General features: G+C 31.6%; 2 protein-coding genes across 4 annotated transcripts; one reads left to right on the top strand and one right to left on the bottom strand.

The window, feature by feature from the left end:
• Nucleotides 1-3,655: 3,655 nt before the first annotated feature.
• LOC124826883 (protein DECREASED SIZE EXCLUSION LIMIT 1) lies at nucleotides 3,656-12,085 on the bottom strand. Of its 2 annotated transcripts, none has more exons than XM_088107377.1 (14): nucleotides 11,634-12,085; nucleotides 9,690-9,860; nucleotides 9,345-9,407; nucleotides 9,176-9,247; nucleotides 9,026-9,082; nucleotides 8,691-8,893; nucleotides 7,848-7,906; nucleotides 7,655-7,742; nucleotides 7,390-7,456; nucleotides 6,805-6,887; nucleotides 6,639-6,730; nucleotides 5,715-5,821; nucleotides 4,210-4,273; nucleotides 3,656-4,094 (listed from the first exon to the last, which is right to left on the bottom strand). In XM_088107377.1, exons 2-14 carry the CDS (start codon nucleotides 9,791-9,793, stop codon nucleotides 3,996-3,998), a joined length of 1,158 nt encoding a protein of 385 aa, XP_087963503.1. In that variant the 5' UTR covers nucleotides 9,794-9,860; nucleotides 11,634-12,085; the 3' UTR covers nucleotides 3,656-3,995. The 2 variants fall into 2 exon arrangements, with proteins under 2 accessions (XP_087963503.1, XP_087963504.1); XM_088107378.1 differs by having other exon boundaries at nucleotides 9,690-9,851.
• Nucleotides 12,086-14,934: 2,849 nt separating this feature from the next.
• LOC148204262 (putative 1-acylglycerol-3-phosphate O-acyltransferase) lies at nucleotides 14,935-21,318 on the top strand. Of its 2 annotated transcripts, none has more exons than XM_088107376.1 (10): nucleotides 14,935-15,087; nucleotides 15,342-15,505; nucleotides 15,662-15,898; nucleotides 16,215-16,261; nucleotides 16,401-16,519; nucleotides 16,624-16,784; nucleotides 17,774-17,883; nucleotides 17,961-18,060; nucleotides 20,461-20,584; nucleotides 20,918-21,318. In XM_088107376.1, the coding sequence occupies exons 2-10, from the start codon at nucleotides 15,369-15,371 to the stop codon at nucleotides 21,041-21,043; spliced, it is 1,161 nt and encodes a 386-aa protein (XP_087963502.1). In that variant the 5' UTR covers nucleotides 14,935-15,087; nucleotides 15,342-15,368; the 3' UTR covers nucleotides 21,044-21,318. The 2 variants fall into 2 exon arrangements, with proteins under 2 accessions (XP_087963502.1, XP_087963501.1); XM_088107375.1 differs by having other exon boundaries at nucleotides 14,944-15,103.
• Nucleotides 21,319-22,051: the final 733 nt, after the last annotated feature.

Genomic DNA, 22,051 nt, shown 5'->3' with positions numbered 1-22,051 from the left:
GGACGAAAACCAGAAACGGCCAATAGTTTAGGGACTAAAAACATATTTAACCATAAAATTTAATTATAATTTTTTATTTATAATAGAAATTGTTTTAGATAATAATTTTTAATTTATAAATAGATAACTATAATAATTAATTATTTTTAGTCAATAAAAATTGATAATTACTTAAGAATTTTTTTAATGTTAATAATATCTGTATTTTTAAATTGAGTGTGAAAACATGAATAAATATGTATATATTTCTCTCATTTCGTATCATACTTGCTCTTTTGTTAAATTGCTAAAATATCTTTTGATTTAATAAATAACATAAAAAACTTATATAAATTATTCTTCGGTTATGAGTTTTATAACTTGTTTTTAAATCATAAATGTGATTATTTTGACTCTTTTAAATAATAATTTTAATTTTATCCAATTTTTATTTAATGTCATTATAATTTTTCTTTTTTATATTTGATATGGAGAAGAACGTATTATTTTGACATTTAATACATAAGAATATGATTCTTTTTTGTGATATTTATTTGTTGTAAAATAATTATTTAATTAATATTCAAAACAATAAAAGAAAAAAAATGTCCTCTTTATTAAGTTTAAGATAAAAATGAATTTTTATTTTAAATATGACATCATCAAACCCTCAGTCGCATTCACAATTGTCATCCTAAAAATAATTTTATTGTTGTGAACGATAAAACTCTTTCGTATATTTTTATTCTAATAGTTAAATGTGTTTAGTTCCTAAAATTTAAAGCGAAATTGAAATTTGTTATTATTTCAAATCTTGATAAAATTTAAATTTCAAATATTTATTCATTTCTTAGAGCAGTTATGTTACAATATTATATTCATTCATTTTTTAAAAATTGTGACAAAAATATAAATGAATTTTAGTTTTGTTTTAAAATTTAAGAAATATAAATATATTTAACCTAATAATATATCAAGACTTAAATTTAATATCGTTAATTAATTTTAAAGAATCTTATATTAATTAATCTGCGAAAGTGTGTTAGACGAAACATTTAAAAAAGTTGTAAATTTCTTAATTAGCTTAAAAAGTTAACTTGATTAAGCAAAACAATTTCATACAAAAACTTATTTTAATTTATTTTTGTAAATTATTTCAATTAACTTGTAAAAATACCAACCTACAAGTTTCTATGTTTTTTTTTATATTTTTTTTCTTATTAATTTGTTTTAAATTCATTTTATTTCACTTATATCAAATACTGATGAGTTAAAGAATTATTCTTACACGATTAAGTTAGTTTATAACTTATTAACTCATTATAAATTAGTTTCGCTAACACATTGATTTGGAGACATTAATTTATGTAAAATGCTTTTGAACATAAAATAAAAAATTCGGTCTGTTTGAGAACAGAGAAGAGTATTGTGGGTACGAAATGAATGATTGTTTAATTACAGGGTGGCAAATTGAAGGTACTAATTATCCAGACATTGTTGATAAACAGAAAGCTTATTACTTGAAGTCAATGTAGTTTCCATTTTAATGTGTAATACATGTTTAACAATTAATTAATCTCTCACATCAACCCAAATAATGGCATTTAGGCAACTTCTCTTTAGGTTTATATATTGAGAAATTAAGCTCGTTAGAACACCATAGTTTTTTATTTTTCGTTTTTTTATAAATGAAGCTTGACTTTTATACCTCAAGTCGATTAGTTTCATTTATATTCCTACCTTGCTAGTGAATTTCTTTTTACTACATAAATTTTATAGACTATACCCCATACATTTAATTTTATGTTTCATCATCCTTTTGCTAATAAAAAATTCATTTCTTTTTTCCATGTGATACACATGGAAACGCAACTAAATCCAAACCAACATTGATTGGTACAGCAGTAACAATATGTAACTTTTAATCAAGTGATCTAAGTTCGTACCCTTATAATATCACTTCTAAATATGAATAAATCGTGAGGCTAATATAAAGTGTCAAGAATTAAAAAAGAAGAAGAAATTCTTAAAAACACTTTAAACTTATATCTAAACATACCTTTAAAAGTAGCATAAAAGTAAACCTAAAATAATAACAAATAACAATTTCATTCACAAGGTAATTAGAAACACGATAATTAATTCTCAAATTATTTTTTCTCTATTTTTAACGTCTGATCCTAAAATATTTTGACTTTAGAAAGAATGATATGTTTTATTCCTTACCGTCAAATCTTGGGATTTGATTTAGGTGGAATCACGTAATTAATAGTTTTGGAAGTGTTCGATAAAGATGGGATGAGTGGCATATTGATTTGAAGAAGATTAAATGGAAATGATGGAACGAGGATAATTGCATTAACGTCTAAATTTGTTATCTGAGATTACTTTGGATCTCATATAAAAACATAGGTTTCATTGGAGTTTGAGAAGAGATTTATTTATTGAATTTATCGTATTGGTGATTAATGCTTGGAAATAAATGAACATAATGTATGTCAGACTTTCTCACATGGACACTTTGCCAAAGTCAAAGAATAGATTTCTTCGTCAACCTTTCAAACGCAACAAATAAGAAATTGAATTGGTTTATGTAAACCACAAGAACAATGATGAAGAAACACACACTACACTACTAAGATGACGACAGGTGGAGACAATACACTCTTCTTTGCTTATCGGTCTTATCTAAAACAAATCACTCTATTATTTATTTTTTTCTTTTTACTTGGTAGAATAATGGAAATTTTTTTCTATACCTATGAACTTTTGTTTTGTTTTTAATTTAAAATTAGATTATTTAAAAATAAATCTTTAAAATATAAATAAGATAATTTTTTATTTTAAAATATAATAAAAATAAAGTTACGTATTAAAATATTAATACAAAAAAATTTAATTTTTCTGAAAAGATAAATTTAAATTATATAAATTATAAAGAACTATTTTTTTTAAAAATCCATAGCTCTAAATAAAAATATAAATATATGTAAGATTAAGTTATAAACCATCATTTTTCTCATTAATAAATTTATTTTATCATTTGTCTTTTCTAAAAATATTTTAAATAAAATTTATTAATAATTATTAACAAGTGACATTTGTGAAATATCACCCATATTCATCCGTGAACATACAAAAGTCTAAAATACTCATAAACATTATATGCAGATATCTATTAGAAATATCAATATAGTATTCATTGTAAATTTTACCTACAATTGCAAGTACAAGTTCTTCAATTCCCTGACAATGTTTTGTAATTGAAATTGCATTTTAAAAATATAAAAGATTTAAGAAGACTATAAATTTAAATGCATGCGAAAGTTTTAATAAGAGTCCATATAAAGAAAATGATAAAACTGATGCAATTTTTTCAATCTAGTATTAACTAATTCTATAAAATGAAAAATAAAAAAAATAGTCATTCAAATTTCATTAAAAGAAATATACTTAATAACATTTATTGTGTTTGTAATAATGATTCAATATTTTGTTTTATTTAATTTTAACTCAACGTGATATTTTTCACTAAATTAACATTAATATCGACCTATTATTTACCAATAGAATCATTGTTCAATCCCAAAAACAAAATAAGAAGAATGTTATTAATGTTGATACAATGGAATGGAACACGTCTAGTATATTTAAAAAACATAGGAACCTTATATAATAAAAAATAAATTAAAATTAATCCAATAAGAAAGATGATATTAAGTCAAATAAATATCATGAACCATGTCTTTACAATGAAACTAATTCAAAAGACATCGGTAAAGTAGAAGGCTACCTATTGAAAAGAAATAAAAACATGAAAAAAAAAATTCTCTGCTAATATTTATACAAAATATACAAAGGGAAAAATATACATACCAAAGAAGAATACTTAAATTCATTAACGCTAAATAATCTCTTCAGAAAGAAAAACATACGCTTCTATTTTAAGGGTATACCAGGTGCAAACCTAGAAGGAAATATTTTTAGCACAAAATTACTTAACCATTGAATTCCTATCATATTCGAGGAGGATACAATTCCCATAGCCCCACGGTTGTGTCTTCCGATGCAGAGGCCATAAGTTTACAATCAGAGGAATAAGTTACAGCGTTGCACTGCAATGTCAGACGAAAACAGTCAGTCAAATTATGAATTGCCAAAATGAAAATGTCGTTTTTCATGTCAATAAGATTCTTTAGATTGTCACAGATATAAGAAACAGTGACTTACTGTGCCATGGTGATACTTCAAAATAGCTAAAGCATTTCCCTTGCGGTAATTGTATATCCTCACCCTAACATAAAGATAACAGAGATATCAAACAGCAGCACGAGTACCACCAATGAGGAGTTGCATTTGAACACGGTCTCTTGTTTAAACTTGTGTGCATATATGAAAAAAAATGGGTTCTAAATAGATCACCTTCCAGGAAAGATACCAGTGGTGAAGAGCAAAAGAAATGAACTGCTCATTTTGATTTATGCTAAATCATAATCAATATATACATACATATGTATATACATGTATATATATACATACATATATATATACATATATATAAATATATACATATATATGTATGTATATATATATGTATATATATATATATATATATATATATATATATATATATATATATATGTATATATATTAAATTTGAATCTTGGTTCTTGAGAGTAAATACCCTCCTATTTTCCTCTCTTAATGTGTTAGAAGACTTCGTGAAAAGTCTAGCATTATGTTTTTTACATCTCTTATTATAAATTATTACATAAATTTTTACATACTGTATTGAATTAGAAAACACAGACTACATGACTTGGTTAACATAACTCGCATGGTTTTCTCTTCAATTTCAAAATTGTAATATATCTCTATTTTTTCTTATCTAATAAACTAACATTTTTATTATTTCTCTTATTAATTTCTTCATTAACACCAGTGAAAACATAGCACCACTGCAATGTTATACAACAGAAATATTAAATGCTTATATTAATTTAATTTATATTATTCGTAGATATGCATAGATGATTGATTTGTTTGTCAACATTGAAATGAATCGAAATACACAACAGGCGGGAGAGTGATTTCTTTATAGTTAACTCTTGAAATATTGAATATTTGGTTTGAGATAAAAGTTTAACAGCCAGTTGTGTAGGTCACGAAAATTTAAAAAATTGGAGAAACATTAGTAGGTAGTGAAGCCTTCATATGAGGTGACGAAAATAGTTATATCTTAGTAATTTTGATAAAAAGATTTGTACATGACCAGGAGTAAATGTTTTTATGAATTTTGTGAGGAGCCATTTATACTACTTGTGAACATAGTCAAATTGCAACTTACATAACTGTTTTTTGGAGTAGAATGCAAATTCAATCCATCTAATAGTTGAAATAATTGAAATGTTTATAGATATGGTCTAATAATGAAAATTAGATATTTTTAAATATATTATTCATTAGAATTAAGTGATGTGAGAAGCTTTTAAATAATTCAAAATTGTATTAAATTTTCTGTACATAATCTAATCAATGAAGGCATTGAATTCAACGGTTGAATACAATAAATTTGTATTTTATAAAAGTTCGTATTATTTGACTAAGCATTACACCTGGTACACAGATCCTAACTCATTTAAAAACGCTTGTGCAATGCATAATAAATTTTCTAGTTTATATAAAGGAATTTCTCCAACTGATAGTCACATATGTCGGTCATTTAGATAGGATACCTGTGATCCCAGCCAGCAGTTGCAGCAATTTTTCCATCAGGTCGAATTGAGATGCCTGATATGCCTGGTCGTTCCAAACTGATTTCTTTCTTAACTACACAAGTACCCTACAGTCACCATGATTTATATAAGAAAAAATACAAAGAAGCTGAAACGGGGCATAATTGGATGTGTGGTTATTTATACCGCCAGAACAAAAATTGGATATAGTGTTAACGACATGGGGACCTCGGAAGAAGGAACCTGGAGTTGGAAGTTCAAATGGAGAAGAGAGCTATTTGAGCGGGAGAAGAATTGTTTAATTGAGTTGGAGAACACCAAAAGTAGGGTGGTGAAAATTAAAACAAAAGTTCAAGACGAGTGGAAGTGGAAGGCTGACGTGTGGGGAGTATATGGTGAAGTCTGCTTACTTAGTTATACAAGGGAACAGGTAATAACTCGGTAAGACGTAGTTTACAAAGAAGTATGGGAGGCTAAGGTACCACCAAAGGTAAGCTTTTTTACATAAAGGATGATCTGAAACAGGTTACCAACTAGGGATCACTTCTTTAGGAGAAATATTCCTCACGAGGATTCTGACTGGAGCTGTCCGATGTGTACTCTAAACCAGAATCATTATTACACATTTTGTTCACATGCTGATTGGGTTTGAAAAACTTGTTATGGCTGGGTGGAGGTAAGTGCTGTCTTCTCGGAGTCAGTGGAAGCCAGAGAGTCAGAAAATCAAAAAAACAAAATAAACTGATAATTGAAACATAAACACTAACATAAGCAGTATCTACAGATACTAACTACAAGAAGCATAACAGATTCATTCTTAAGATTTTTCTTCTTATCAACATGAAGTTGGAATGATAACAATTAACAACAACTTTTATGAGCATGAAGTTTCAGTAGAAGAAAATAAAAGTAAAAGGATGTTACCGAAGAATGATCCAGGCTGTACATTATAATTTTGTCATCCGCTGCTCCCGAGATACCCGCTTTGCAAGACCCGTCAATACAGATGCTCAGAACTAAAAAATTAATCAGTTGTTAACAAATTTGTATCAAAAGATAAAATGAAATCTGAGAAAGCTAATTTCCACACCTGGCTCAGAATGAAATTTTACAGAAGTTACTGGAACTTTAGGATTCCGTATATCCCACCAAAGCATGGAACCATCTTCATATCTACATTGGGGGTATAGGATGAGACTAGTCAATACTCTTATATTCAAAAACACATATGAAGTACACCCACTATGGGTGTTTTTAATTAAGAGTTAGAGGAGAAAATCTTTGAATAAACATGAACAGTCAAGAGAACATCAAGTTTATAGTAATTATGTGACACCTAAATAACTTCTAATATTGGTCATCCATGTAATATTTAATGGTCAACATTGGTTCATTTCACTTTTCATAATAATCAGTCTCACATCATATAACCTCCAAGAGATCCAAAGGAACAAACATTGACCATTCAATCTCACGAGGATGGCCAGTATCAGAACTTGGGGAACATGACCACTGAAACGACTATTGTGTTCTAACCCTATACCATAATACTTGATCCAAGGATCGTGTTTTGCTCTCTGCACTGAAAGGACACCTTTTCACTTGATATGCTTAACATAATACACTTACAGGTCTGAGAGAGGGAGGGTGGGAGAAAAGAGGATTGAGACTATACCCAGCCAAGACATTTAAAAATCCTTGTGATTCCGATGATAAAAACAATTGAAGTGCCATGCACATCCCTGACAAGAAGCAGCTGTGATGATTCAGTGAAAGTACTTTCATAAATTATAAGCAACAGAATGTTTAAAAGAAGGGAGGAGTTGATATGGAAAAAAATATGTAAGCATCATGAAAGCACCAGGTATCCTGAGAAATGAGAATTTTAAAAGATTGATGGTAAAGTTGAACCTCAATATAGACCCAAAACAAATCTCTACCTCTGTTGCTAACACTTGAAGGGTTACTGGGATTGCGTGAAGGGAGTTGTACAATTTTTTGAGCTGACTTGAGATCCCAAATTTCGACCTTTAAAAATGATTGAATAGATGAGCATAGGGGTTCGTTCATAATTTGACAATGAAATATATCTAAAAGAATAAATTAAGTTTTACATGAGAAAGGTACGTCTACCTCTGAAGAGTTCTCCCCTGACAAAGCCACATATTGTAGCCCTCCACTATATGTATTTTCTGAGAATACAACGAGATTTCATCAATCGCAGTTGTATAATATCACAGTATCTTTCAGTAATATAAAGCATAAACACTTTAGGAACACAAAAGGAGAACTAGAGAACTGTAAGATGAGAAATTTAGTCCACCAAGGCAGTATCTCCAGAAGTGCAATGGCCTTTGCAGCCTTTTTAAAAATATACAGAATTTGACAGTGGAATTATTAAATTTCAAGTATCTATTATCATGCACACAAGCAAAAGTGTACTGAGTGCATGTTTGGTTAAGATTAATTTTGGAAAAATGTTTTTTTTTTCTTCAAACTAAAAAAGTAAGCAATTATTTCTTAAAAATAAGTTGAACCAAACAATATAGGTCTGAAAATTTTAGGATGATGTTAAACCATATTATTTTATGTGTATAAGAGAAAAATAACAGTGGCAGTAATAAATCACATAACTTCTTGCAAGCTCAAATACTGTTTTTTCCTAAATTTTGTAAAATGTGCAAGTCATTCCCAACAAGTTTCACAGAAGTAGCCAGGGTATGCATGCTGATGCTTAGGGTTGCAAAAGATAAAAACAACACTAGCTAGATGATAAAATTCTATCATTCCAAAACCATCATGCCAACACAAGATTGCCTAATCCTTTACCTTTAGGTTATAGTATTGAAATCACCACATTTCATTGATGCCTTGTTAATATTGTAAAAGAATGACGGAATTCTAAATTCAGAACGGAAAATCTGTCAGAAGTTTCAAAACTTCATAAACGTTAAATATAGAATTCAACAAACAAACCTCCAAAGCTTTTAGAACAACTTTGATTGGTGTAAGCCTCGTCCCTTTTAACCTCCAGAATTTCTCTATCAGACATTCCTCCTGGGTCTCTTCTGTTGCAATCTTCTAATTCTTTCCCTTCTGTTGACCCAACAGAATCATTCTTCATCACGGAAAATTTGCAAAAGTGGTAACTGTTTGTCTTGATTGTAAGTGATGGGATCCTGTGTTTGGAGTGCAGCAAAACAGAAGGTAAGGTGATAACAAGAACATTTCCATAGCTTGTATCACAAAAACACAAGCTATCCTTTCAAAACTAAAAGGATAAGACATTTGTAGAAGTTGAACTACAACACCTTGACAAACCGGCATCATCAAATTCCCAAACTTTTACAGTTCCATCCCTACCCTGGCTACACATATACAGAATAATGAATATTGATAAAGCAAGAATATACTTGGATATTAAAACAGAACCGGGGGAGATCAAGTAGAAAAGGATGTACCTGGCAAATTTATTGGTTCCGAGGGAAGAAGCACAAGCAACAGCAACAATACCATGTGCAGCACTATGTAACCTGCAGTATAAAATTAATTTGTACCATGGATCATATTTCTGAAAATCAACGATATTCTTCACAAATATGAATGCCAAAAAATTATAGAACTAAGCACCACGCAGATGACACAGTTCGATGTTGAAGGGTATCCCAAATTCGGACTTCACCATCAGCAGAACTGCAAGCAAGAAGAGGATGATGCAACTAATTATTAAGTGAAACTAATTGTATACGCAACCAACTAAATCAGGGAGTTCTTGTGGCACACCGATGGGTATGGCATCCAAGGCAACTCATCATTTATTGAACACAGATTTTACTTTTAGTGTTAAAAACTATTATAAAAGTAACTAGCAGCCAAAGAAATAATATTGGATGCCAATGTCCCATACCCAGGGAAAAAATGTGTACCAGAGTAATGCCCATAAAACAAAAAACGACAAACAATTGCATTGAATACCCGGAGAATAATATCGGCTTAAAGGGATGAAAAGAAATGTCTGTGACCGAAGCTCGATGGCCTCTTAGCACTGCCACGGGATCAGGAGGTGGTCTTCTACTCATTCTTTGTTCTTCTTTATGATCCACTTGAACTGAACTGACAGTAGGCTATCCAGCTCACCTATATTGACTTGTCAAGTAAAAAAATTGAATTTCCTTAGCTGTCATCGAACAGGTTTTACGATGTTCTAATTTCAGATTTCTATCCTGTAAATCACTGAATCATAACCAATGTTTTAAACTCGGCACTTTCACACAAATTCAAAACATTTCACTTTCAAAGTTCTGTTTCTCAAGTTACTAGTAGCCAGCACATTCACAAGAGCAAAATACACATTATCAACGAAAGCTGGATTGATTTTTTCTCCATTGTCACAGCAGAAATTGCAAGGAAGTCAAACCAGAGAATAATTTTGAATATAGAGTTTAGAGTTGCCACTATTCTAGAAACCTATAAAAAATCGTAAAGATAAAACATGGTCTATAAACCATATTTTGAGTCCGAAAGTCGATTAAGTACCTTTAACTAAATATATAAAAAAGATGTGATTTTCTGAAATATTTATTTTTCCACTAAAATAACAAGAAAAAGAAGTATAAAAGAAACAAACATATTTCTTTTAAGATTTTGAGATTAATATTTTCTTTTATAATGGAAAATCAGTTTTTACATAGATCTAAATAGAGTTGTTCGAGCGAGTACTGAAGCGTTTATATTTTTTATATTTTATATTCTTGAAAAATAGACACTGGGTACTGAAATGACACAAGGGGTCGTACAAATACTCAAGCCATTATTTGGAAAGATATCAGATGAGACGAACAGTCATAGACATCCAAAAGAAGCAAGGAAAATATTTTTAAAAAAAGAAGTATTGAATACAAGACGATGTGGGCAATCATACATGTATCAACACTTATTTTTGAAAGGTACCAAATGACACGCACCACCAAACGATACCCAAAAAAAGAAAAAAAAATTATCAATTAATTTCTTTAAAAAAACAGATATAAAGCGATGCAAGCGAACCTATATTACCACAATTTAATATATAAAAAAATTGGGGAAGTAGTTCCAAATCAAAAGCTATCCGTGACTTATTAAACTGCAAACTCAAAACTAAGCTTAAAACTGGACACATTATATAAATATAGAACCAAAAAGAAACCAAATACATCAAATGCTTTGGCCTGACATGCAAGCTTAAGTATGTTCCAAAAGCATTAATTGAATAATATAATAATGTGAGCTCCATTCATGCATAAAGAAAGCACTGGACTACAATTGCTTTTCTTTGATTCCGCTAGCCCTAGTGGCATGAATTTCATTAATGTTAATGATGACCCAATAATCATTAATTGCGAAATGCATATGAACCCAAAAACTACAAGCATCGACCTTAGCTGTCAAATTACGACAAATTGCCTTTTCCACATTTGAGAAAATAGGCCTCTTTAAACACTCAAAGACAGAATGAACTCGCCAATTAGGTTGCAGGCCATCACAGTCATATTTTAAATAACCTGTGCAGATAAACCCCACCCCGAACTCAACCTCTTCAACATCACTCAGCAGCAACTCAAATCATCAAAGTAAACAAACGAATTTCGCAATCAAATAAATCATCAAACAATCCAACAAATTACACAATCGTCTCAAGTAATTAAACACAATTGGACAAAGTTCAGGAATGATGCCAATCGTCGTGAGGAATTATCAGCTTCACCATCTCTCTATTTGGTAGCAACAACCCATTAGAATGCACCCAATCAGCCCCAATCACCCCCGGAACGAATCCAAATCGAGAAAGAAACAAAACAGAGAAAGGAGGGAAAAAGCTGATACGCGCACACAGAGAAACGTGGCAGAGAAGAGGGTGAAGATAGTGTGATTAAATCTCACCGGAGATGGCAGCGGCGGACGGCCTAGGGTTCCGACGTCGCAGAGCGGCAAGAAGATGAGGGCTTCAACGACGGAGAGCTTGCGGCGAGCTCGTGCGGAGGAGGAATGGCTAGCGGCTGACGCGCGGTGGTTCTCGTTGACGCCGTTGATGGTCAAGGCCCGTTGGAGTCTCGCCGGAACTTTGGGGGAGAAAGAAGATGCTCTCTTCTGGGTCTGGCGGTGAAGAGGAAATGGCCACTGGGCTAGGGCGGAGGAGAAGAAAATGCGCAAGTGGCCATGGCGAAGTCGTTGCCGCTAAAAGTCAAGGCCCGCCAGCGACTCGCCAGCGACGACAGCAGATTTGGAGCCCGCCCCCGAGGCTGGAGACCGCGATTGCCACGGCGGTGTGCGCGGGAGGAGTATACGAAGAAATTTGAGAGTGAAGGAGAACAGTCTGTTTGAATTGGTCAAGGAGAAGAAAAGATATTAAACTACTTTTATAATTAAGGCAAAATAATAATTTTTATTTTTATTTATTGAACTATTAAAAAAAATTATTATATACACAACCTTTAATATATTTTTATTATAAACTCATTCAACTCGCATGATCTGCGTGTTTACTTAGAGAAAAAAATTTGCGAGAGGGTGATATTGTTGTTTATTTAAATAGATTCAGTTAGACGGGAGTGAACTTAAAAATAAAATTTATAAAAATTAATGAAAGATTTGATTGATGTGATACATAATCTTTTTAATGGATAAAAATTAAAGATTATCAAAATATTTATAATTATTAAAGTAATATAAAATTATAATTGTTAATATTATATTTAATTGTGAAAATATTTATAAAAAGTAAAAATTTAATATTAATTATTAAAATTAATTTAGTAAAATAAATTTATTTTTAAATGTAATTTTTTAATTTATTTATATAGCTTTTATAATTTTGTAATTTTAAGTAATTCTTAATGTGTTAGAAAGAATACTAGGGTGGGTTCATAATACTCATGTTTTTATTAATAAATAGAATCAAAACTCATCAACCTAATATGTAACATATTTTTTATAAAGCTATATTGATATTAAGTAATTTAGTTTATCAACATTTTAAAGATAGAAGTTAATTCATATTTATTTTCAGCAATACAATCATTAAAAAGTATATATATTTAAGACATAATAACTGCAACAATAGAGGTCAAGAGAGTTCGTAGAAGTTTGGTATTTGGCTAAGAACAATTTGGATGCAGACAAACACGATCATGAAAGGATAGTTATTTATGTAGCACTTGCCTCCATGTTCATGTTTGTGAAAACAGTTCGACCACTTCACTACCCTGATCAATTTTCAACAAATATCAAAGAATAACATATTAAAAAACTAGTCTCTCACACAATCTTTGAAGTCAAAACTTCATGTGGAAACTTACACCATACTGATAGATGCAGTTATTGAGTAGTTGATGGTTATCCCAAAAGGATTTATATACTGAGCCAATCCCGCAAAGCTGGTGGAATTTTCTACCTCCCATCGACACAAACGTAACATACAATTATATCCCATTAGTGTCAGGTGAAATTTTGGTACTGAAATTCTGGTGAGAGGCTCAAAGGAGCAACTTCTCAAGTACGAAGCAGTGTATTCAGTTACATTCAGCCTTGTAATGGAATACGAGATGTTGAAGCAATTCTCAAGGGAACCGAATCCCAGCAGCTGGAACCGAATATGCTGCAACACAAAATATGATGGAACCGAATACAGCCTCCACTTCTATACATCTTCTACGAGCTGGAACCGAATATCTTTTAGTGGAACCGAATAAACCAACGCTTGAATCACCGCTTGAATCAATCCAGAAAGTTTCTTCAACGTTTCTTCTTCATCTTCTTCATGTTGAACCTCCTCTCTACTTCGTCTTGTTCATCCTCAACGTCAATCATCTTCTTCTTCAACCTCCATTCTTCTTCATCTCCAACCTCCAAACACTCTTACCACCTCCAAATATAAAAAAGATAATAACTTCATTGCCATGGATTATTTGAAATAAAAGGTGACATTTCACTAAAAGGCTGAGGGTAAAAACGACATTTCTTAATGAATCAGCTCAAATATAAACATTTTAACGAGATACAAAAAATATCAATCCCGCATATATCTCAAATTCTTTCTTGCTAATCCTTAGAAATAAACACGAATAATCTCTCATATTAATTTTATTTTTCCTTCAACTCCATTCAAATTTATTATTCCAAATTCATCTTTCAATCCAAAACACTCTTTGTTTCCGAGTGCCACAGAGTTGAAACGTGAAAACGGATTTGACAATAACTCGGCTGTTTATTTAAGGGGTTTTAAAGCGATTTGAGGTCGATGATATTAGTGACAAGCATTCACATGTATACACGAGATTTGTGAGAAAATATTGTTCAGCTTTAACACAGACAAAAATAGTCTCCCTTTACTGCGTTTTTATGCAGGAAAACCACTTCCAAAACCACCATTGAATTGAAGACGAGATGAGAGAAGCTTGAACATCCATGAATGCAAGAATCACAAGTCCAAATCATAATGGGGATGCTCGGTGTAGCAGAAAAAGTAATAAACCAAAGTTGGTGGTGTTCGTTGTAACAGGATGCAGGAAGAGAAAAGAGTGTTATTTTTTAAAACTTGAATGGGGAGAAGAACACCTTGTGCTTCGAAAAACAGAACCTGCGAATTTTTTTTTGAAGGAATGTATTATTTGTTGAAATTATAAGAAAATAAAATTTAGCGTGATGAAAGTTTCTCCACTAAAATTTTACCATTCAAAGAAATAATAATAGGAGAATTTTTATTTTGTAAAATTTAAATAACAAATAATTTTTATTTTACATTTTAGAAAACAAAATGTATATTTTTAAAGCTAGGAAAATATATCATGGATTATTAAACAACACGAAAAATAAAATAAAATCACATTTTAAAACTAGGAAAATAGATCATGGATTAAACAACACGAAAATAAAATAAAACCACAAGACAATAAAACATAAGTAAGACTTCGAACAAATTAAATAGATTTTGATAATACTAAGAAAACCGATTATATCAAAATATGTGTATGGAATCGATTTTCATGTTTACCAGAATCAATTCTATGATTTTTCATAATCGGTTCCAAAAGTGATTTATTTTTATTCATCATCCACCAAATCAGTTATAATATTTTAGAACTAATTTCCCTCTTTTACGTTGTACGATGATTAAAAGGGGGATAATATTGTAAAAATTTCTTTCCTTCTAATAAGCTATGTTTACTCGCAAATCAGTCTTTCAGAGTCTCTTTTAACAGTAAATCAACACAGCCTTGACATTGAATAAAATCTTGACCTTGTGGGAAGATTTTTTGTTCTTTGAATCGAAGTCAAAAGGATAGCGTGTTTGTGTTTACAGCATGCACCATGATCATGGATGCGCGTCACTGCTCGCGTAAGCAGTTCCTGCGGTATCTTGTTTCCATATTTTGCTACCTCATAAATAGTTTTATTCCATTGCCTTCTCAATTCGCATTCAAAGTCTTTCCATCATTTTTTTTTCAATGATAACGATCATTTCAACCGATTGATTACAATTCCATCGATTGATTCCGCGTCTAAATCACTTTCTTGTTGTTTTTTCCTGTTTTGGTATTGCGTACTCCGCAATCTACCACCGTTCATAACTTCATCTTCTAATAAATTTAGAAGGAATAGCACCGGAGATTCTTAATAATGTCGGAAACGATTAGAGAAAACGACGTCGGATCAACGTTGAAAACGTCGAGAAGCTCCAGGTTCTGGCCTCGTTGGATTCCCACTTCCGTCGATGATATCATCGCTGCCGAGAAGCGCCTTCTCTCCGTCGTCAAGTAACTAATTCTAAACCCTAAATTTCAAATGTATTCGCCCCAAAAATTTTCGGGGATTCTTTATGTTAAAATTGAAAATCCTTTATTTATACAATGGGGTTTTTATGTGCGTTTGAATATTAATTTACGATGGTAATTGGTTGTTTGGGTTGGCAGAACCGGTTATGTTCAAGAGCACGTTAACATAGGTTCTGGTCCTCCTGGCTCCAAAGTGAGATGGTTCCGTTCAGCTAGTAACGAGCCGCGGTTTATTCACAGCGTCACATTTGACAGTAAACCTGATGCTCCTACGCTTGTGATGATTCATGGTTATGCTGCTTCCCAGGGGTTCTTTTTTCGCAATTTTGATGTGCTTGCCTCTCGATTTAGAGTCATTGCTGTTGATCAACTTGGGTGAGTGAGTTATGCTCTTCTTCTTCCTAATGTGGCCGCATTTTATTGCTGTCTCAAACTGCTTTTCTGGTCTTGTGCTCCATTTTGTTCTGGGAAAGGATAAGTGGATTGGATATATCATAAAAAGATGGGTGCTCATTTATCTATCTTATTTGAGCCCTTTAATAAGTCGTTGCTGTTGAACCTTCGAGATGGGTTCCTTTTGTTTACTATGGTAATTGACGGGAGAAGCAGTGTCAAACTTTGGCGTTCTAATTTGCCATGTGCATATGATCGTGCCTTTTTCTCATTCCCAATTTTGAAACTTATTTTGCAGCTGGGGTGCATCAAGCAGACCTGATTTTACTTGCAAAAGCACTGAAGGTTAGTTAAGAGTCATGTTAAGAATACAATGATATAGCTGGTTTGAAATTTTAACGGTGAAGTTTTACAATGTTGCTCAACTTGGAAGTCGCTACTGTGGCAGCTTCTTAGAAATCATAATTGGTTGTTGATCGTGCAGAAACTGAGGCATGGTTCATTGATTCTTTTGAGGAATGGAGAAAAGCCAAAAATTTGAGCAATTTTATACTACTTGGACATTCTTTTGGTGGTTATGTTGCTGCTAAATATGCGCTCAAGGTGAATCTCTTCCTACATTGCACGGCATTAAAATACTAAGTAGTGTGACGTTTTATTTTATTTTGTTGATTGTTCTGATGCACGTTGTAATCATTTTAATATAGCACCCTGAGCATGTACAACATTTGATTCTGGTTGGATCTGCTGGATTTTCATCAGAATCAGATGCAAAATCTGAGCGGATTACAAGGTTTCGAGCAACATGGAAGGGAGCAGTTTTGAACCATCTATGGGAATCTAATTTTACACCTCAAAAACTTGTCAGGTAAAACTACTCGGTCTCTGTTATCTTATCTGTAAGTGCTTTGGGTGAAACAAGCTTTGGTGACAAGGGGTTGATTCTGCTTGAACGGATAAATTTGTATTTTCTGTATGCCACATCTAACATTCAATCTATAAATCAAGCAATATGGTTTATCTTTAATTCACTAGTTTTGTTTGACACTTGGTATGTTTATGTCAATTGGTACAATAAATGACAAATATACAGAATAGGAATAGAATGAAGTTGGTTAAAATGATCGTTCCCGATATACAATTTGTTCGTTTTTTAAATGGAATAACTTTCCGAGCAAGTCAATTGTCTGGTACATGGAATAAATGCAGGATTGAATATCCAATTGTATAAACACACTTACTAGAGCGGAGGATCAACACTTGTACTATATAGTGTTTGAATTCATTTTTTTTTTCATAATTTTAATAGAGAATCATTTACCAAAAACTAGAGAATATATTATTTTGTAGGAAAATGATTGAGTATATACACATGTTCTCGATAAAATACTTCATTCATTTTTCATGACATTTTTCATTCATTTACACAATTGCATTCAAACAACATTGCTATATATAATCATTATTCTTTAATTTTTTTACATGAATATTTAAAATTAATTTAGACACAAAAGTTTGGTTAAAAATAAAATGAGATTTTATAAAAGGTAAACTATAATAAAGGGTGACAATTTAGTCATAGTTTAAAAAATGAGAATATTTTTGGAAAAGTAATTGAATCTCGTTCCATGAGTTATTATGGAATCACCAACCCAACCTCTTTGCCGAGGAATGGCGAAACACAGTTCTGTGGAATGAGTCATGTCAACAAACATCAGAACGCATATTCCATACAATAAAGCATTGCAATAGAATCATCATTTGTCAATACCAACATACCATTAATTTTTGCCAAGTTGAACATTTGATTTTATTAAGTTGTCTTTGTTTAATATTCTTCTTATATATATTTGGCAGAGGTTTAGGTCCTTGGGGTCCCAACATAGTCCGCAAGTATACAAGTGCTAGGTTTGGTACACATTCTACTGGGGAAATACTAACAGAAGAGGAATCAACATTGCTGACAGGTATTGCAAGATAATTCATTGAAATATGGTATAGATGTAAGAGCGCATTCTAATTTTAGTCTTTCTGTGCATTAAAGATTATGTTTACCACACACTGGCGGCCAAAGCTAGTGGGGAGCTGTGCTTAAAATATATTTTTTCATTTGGAGCATTTGCTAGGATGCCCCTTCTTCTCAGGTTTGGTGATTATTATCTTTCCTATTGCTAAATTACAATTTGTCTTCAATTGATTCGTTCTTACTTTGTTATCGTATAAAAATGTATTCAGATTTCTGATGTAGTCTTCCGTTAACTGAAGTTCAACAATCACATGTCATAAATAGAATAATTTTTTATTTATAATACAAAATCAGCATATACATTACAATGATTTCTGAAACAAATTTTTAGTTGAAAAACACTGCGTGAGTCATCTTAAAGTCAGTATCGTCCAAGGATGGGTGGACTCTTGACAGACATTTGAAAAAGTGTACTTAACTCTTTGGATAATGATACTTTGACAATATTTTTTTGACAACATTTTAACATCATTTACGTGTCATTCTGTGATTGATCCATGTTGGTGTTTATAATTATTATTATTGATTGTGGAGTAATTTTGGACCAATCACAAAATGACACGTAGATGATGTTAAAATATTGTTAAAATGATATTGTCAAAGTATCATTATGCTAACTCTTTTATGCAAATAGACACCTTCAATTTGAGTTCTGATCTGATTAATCCTTGAAATTTACTCTCTTTGCAAACAAATTTCTTAAATTTTGATTTTTTCCCCAATTAATCCTTTAGTTATATTTGTTTCTGTGCATAAACATCAATTTTAGTTTCATCTCAATTCTTTTTTGAAACTAAGTGACTTATATTAAAAGGACAGGCAAAAAGCCAAGCACAAGGTGTAACTAAGAGCCTGTAAAACAGAAATACAACCAAATTAGGAGATGCAAAAAACAATTCTGCCACTCGGTACAGCAGAAATTATCTTAAGTGTGTACAATATATATTCCACCAGCTAATCAATCAAGAAAAATTAATACATATATTCTACTGGATATAGGTGCCCTACGTTTAATGTTATGCATCCCATATATTGGTGTGATTTCAAGTGCTTCCTTGAACTCTTGTGTGTTAAATTCCAAAATCTTAGCAGACGTTAGAACCACCACTGCAGTTCAAATCTGAATGTATTAAATATATCACCAACTACCTTCCAGATATCACGAGCAATTTAAATAAATATTAACTAATATTAAGGTTATGCAGAACCTCAATTACAACTTCCACTCCTATTCAACTGTCATATCCACCATAAGAAGTTTGTGAATAAACTACTTAAAGATGCTGTGTACTTAAAGATACGCATCTATATACTTAAAGATCCTCATCTCAATTAATTCCGTAAAAACTTACCCTTTAGTAAGTAGTCTCTTGTACTAATTATTAAAGAGATAAACTACTAACAAAGAAGAAATCCTAACAATTGATTTATTTAAAACCTCTGTCATTTATTATTGATAATTTATAAATCATTTCCCAACATTAAAATATAATAAAATTAAAAATTAAAAATCCAATTGGACTTTTTTATTGTTTCTATTTTTTCTAAATTTATACTTGTTTACTTTTATTCATAAAAAATGGATTGTAACAAAAAAGAAAAAGATAACGATTAATGAATGATTATTCCACATAAAATAATTTAACTCTAATTTTATATAGGGAACTATTTGCGAAAAAGATTAATTGTATAGATGGATTAGAATGAAAATAAATTTCTAGGTGTCTATTTACTAAAGGTTTAATAGCCAATTTAGTCCCCACTTTGGTTGAAAAATCTCAATTTAGTCCCTCGTTATAAAAGTGTTTTACATTAGTCCTAACTTTTAAAATAGTGGGTCAGATTGGTCCCTTTCGTTAAATATAAGTTAACGAAATTAATGGATGATGATGTGACACAGCTTAAAGCTGATGTGTTAGATTGGTCCCTCGTTAGCTTTAAGTTGTGTCACATCATCATCCATTAATTTTGTTAACTTATATTTAACATAAAGGACCAATCTGACCCACTATTTTAAAAGTTAGGACTAATTCAAAACACTTTTATAACGAGGGACTAAATTGAGATTTTTCAACCAAAGTGAGGACTAAATTGGCTATTAAACCTTTACTAAAACATTACAAAGAAATTTGTTCATAGAGAGATCATGAGGCAAACTTCAACTTTCTCGCTTCGCAGATTTAGATGAATATAGTAAATTTTAATGTCAATGCCATATGTGGGCTTCAGTGGAATTCTCGTTAAGGCTTTACCTGGATACTGGTTTACTTGAGCCTCCACTTTTCTTGACTTCGTGTGCTATGTTTTATTGGTATTTTTTTCTGCATCCACTATTTTTTTTCTAAACCACAAGATTTTTTTTTTTGCTTTTTCCTCCATCACAGTATTTTTTTGGTTCACCTCTCACGTTCCTGAATGTAAAATATATATTCTGGAATGAATGGAAGGTGGATCAATAAATTAGTGGAGTGGAATAAGTTAAAGCCTGTGTTTATCCTCCATCGCTTTGGTCTTGCAGTGCCTCCGAGTGGAAGGTGTCCACCACTTTCATATATGGTTTCGAAGACTGGATGAATTATCAGGGTGCCCAAGAAGCTCGTAAGCATATGACGGTTCCATGCGAAATCATCAGGGTTCCTCGGGTATATCTTTTTTCACGTTTCTCCTGATGCAGAGTTATTTTTAATGAGATTAAATATGGTTTTAATCCTTTCAAATTTTGAAATGTTCACTTGTAATCCTTCAAAAAAGATCATATTATTTTATGAAAATATGTCATGCATGATAACAAAACGACTAAAATAAGAGACGAATTCCCGTCAAGAATAATCTGATGCATTTTATAAATGAGATTATGACGACATGATTTTTTTTAGAGAGATTAAAAAAGAATGTCACCCTCTATGCAAAAGGAATAAAAATATATTTAACTTTTTTATATTATTCTAACTAAAAATAATAATTACTTGTTGCAGGCCGGGCACTTTGTGTTCATTGACAACCCAACTGCCTTCCATTCAGCTGTTTTTTATGCTTGTCGAAGATTTTTTATTCCTGATCCAGACAACGAATCTCTTCCTAAAGGGTTAACCTTTGCATAGTGTAGGTCTTAGTGCCAATCCCTCCTATATGTGCACGTATAGTTTCACTGAACTAGAATTTACAGAGACCAATTTATAATTACAACTTCAACAAAAGAAAAAAAAAAAGAAACTATTTGTAGTAGAAATTTCTTTACTGAAATTTGTTCCATTCAAAGCTTCTTTACCCATTCGATAGATATATTCTGTGAAGGCAAATTTAGGACTTATTGTAATATGAGCAAATATTTTTCATGAGAGAATAAAATATCTTCTGATTTATTGGTTGACCCTCACACTCAGTGTTGAGTCGTTGCTGACTGTGGTTTATAAGTTACAACTTTTTACACTTTTTCGGTTTTTCTCCAACTCTGGTTGTAGTGAAAAGATGTCCCAATCAAGAAAGGATTGGAACTGCAGCACTGCTTTCAGGTGCGAAAACAACTATACAAGTTTAAGCAGCGACTGAGGCAGTTGTTTAACCAGTACTGGATGGATGTATTTTAAACTCCTACTGAGATGATAATTGAGTTCATTTAAATTAAAAAGAAAATGTCATAAACAATGGCTGTCACATGCTTTCCCTGTACTATTCACTCGCAGCTCTGCCGTGGACTGTCATAGAAGGGAAAAGTGAAAAGGACCCATCGTTTACTGCACTAAATACGCCGAGTGACTGAGTCTGGCAGGTGCAGAAGTGCATGAGCTTTTAAATTCCGGGTTTTGGGTTGTAGGCCATCCTTCTTTCTTACATGTTGAAATGAATTTAACATCAACGCATGTTTTTGTTTTCCTTTCGACCATGCACTACAATGCAAGGCAAACCTACATCGTATTTATTTTATCACACAAACAAACAACGTAACATCTTACCGTCTTTGCCAATTCAACTGTCTGTGCCTCGGAATTGGATTCCTTTAACTGGGCCCATCAACATACATGACATAATTCGTGCCAATATATAATGGCTTCACAAAATTAGTGAGGTTGCGACAACGCACTCGGAGGGTCCACCTTCTGCGAAGAATA

The sequence above is a fragment of the Vigna umbellata genome, chromosome 2, assembly GCF_029865625.1.
Source record: "Vigna umbellata cultivar VRB3 chromosome 2, Vumbellata_1.0, whole genome shotgun sequence".
Taxonomy (NCBI): Eukaryota; Viridiplantae; Streptophyta; class Magnoliopsida; order Fabales; family Fabaceae; genus Vigna; species Vigna umbellata.
This window is presented reverse-complemented; position numbering and strand designations above follow the sequence as displayed.

Bases quoted from the DNA above. Each gene is read 5' to 3' on its own strand.
- LOC148204262 (XM_088107376.1), top strand. From the start codon at position 15,369: ATGTCGGAAACGATTAGAGAAAACGACGTCGGATCAACGTTGAAAACG. The intron at 15,899-16,214 runs GTGAGTGAGTTA...CTTATTTTGCAG, and splicing joins ATTGCTGTTGATCAACTTGG to CTGGGGTGCATCAAGCAGAC. The intron at 16,785-17,773 runs GTAAAACTACTC...TATATTTGGCAG, and splicing joins ACACCTCAAAAACTTGTCAG to AGGTTTAGGTCCTTGGGGTC.
- LOC124826883 (XM_088107377.1), bottom strand. From the start codon at position 9,793: ATGAGTAGAAGACCACCTCCTGATCCCGTGGCAGTGCTAAGAGGCCAT. The intron at 9,248-9,344 runs GTGCTTAGTTCT...TTTATACTGCAG, and splicing joins CGAACTGTGTCATCTGCGTG to GTTACATAGTGCTGCACATG. The intron at 9,083-9,175 runs GTACATCCTTTT...GTATATGTGTAG, and splicing joins GGAACCAATAAATTTGCCAG to CCAGGGTAGGGATGGAACTG.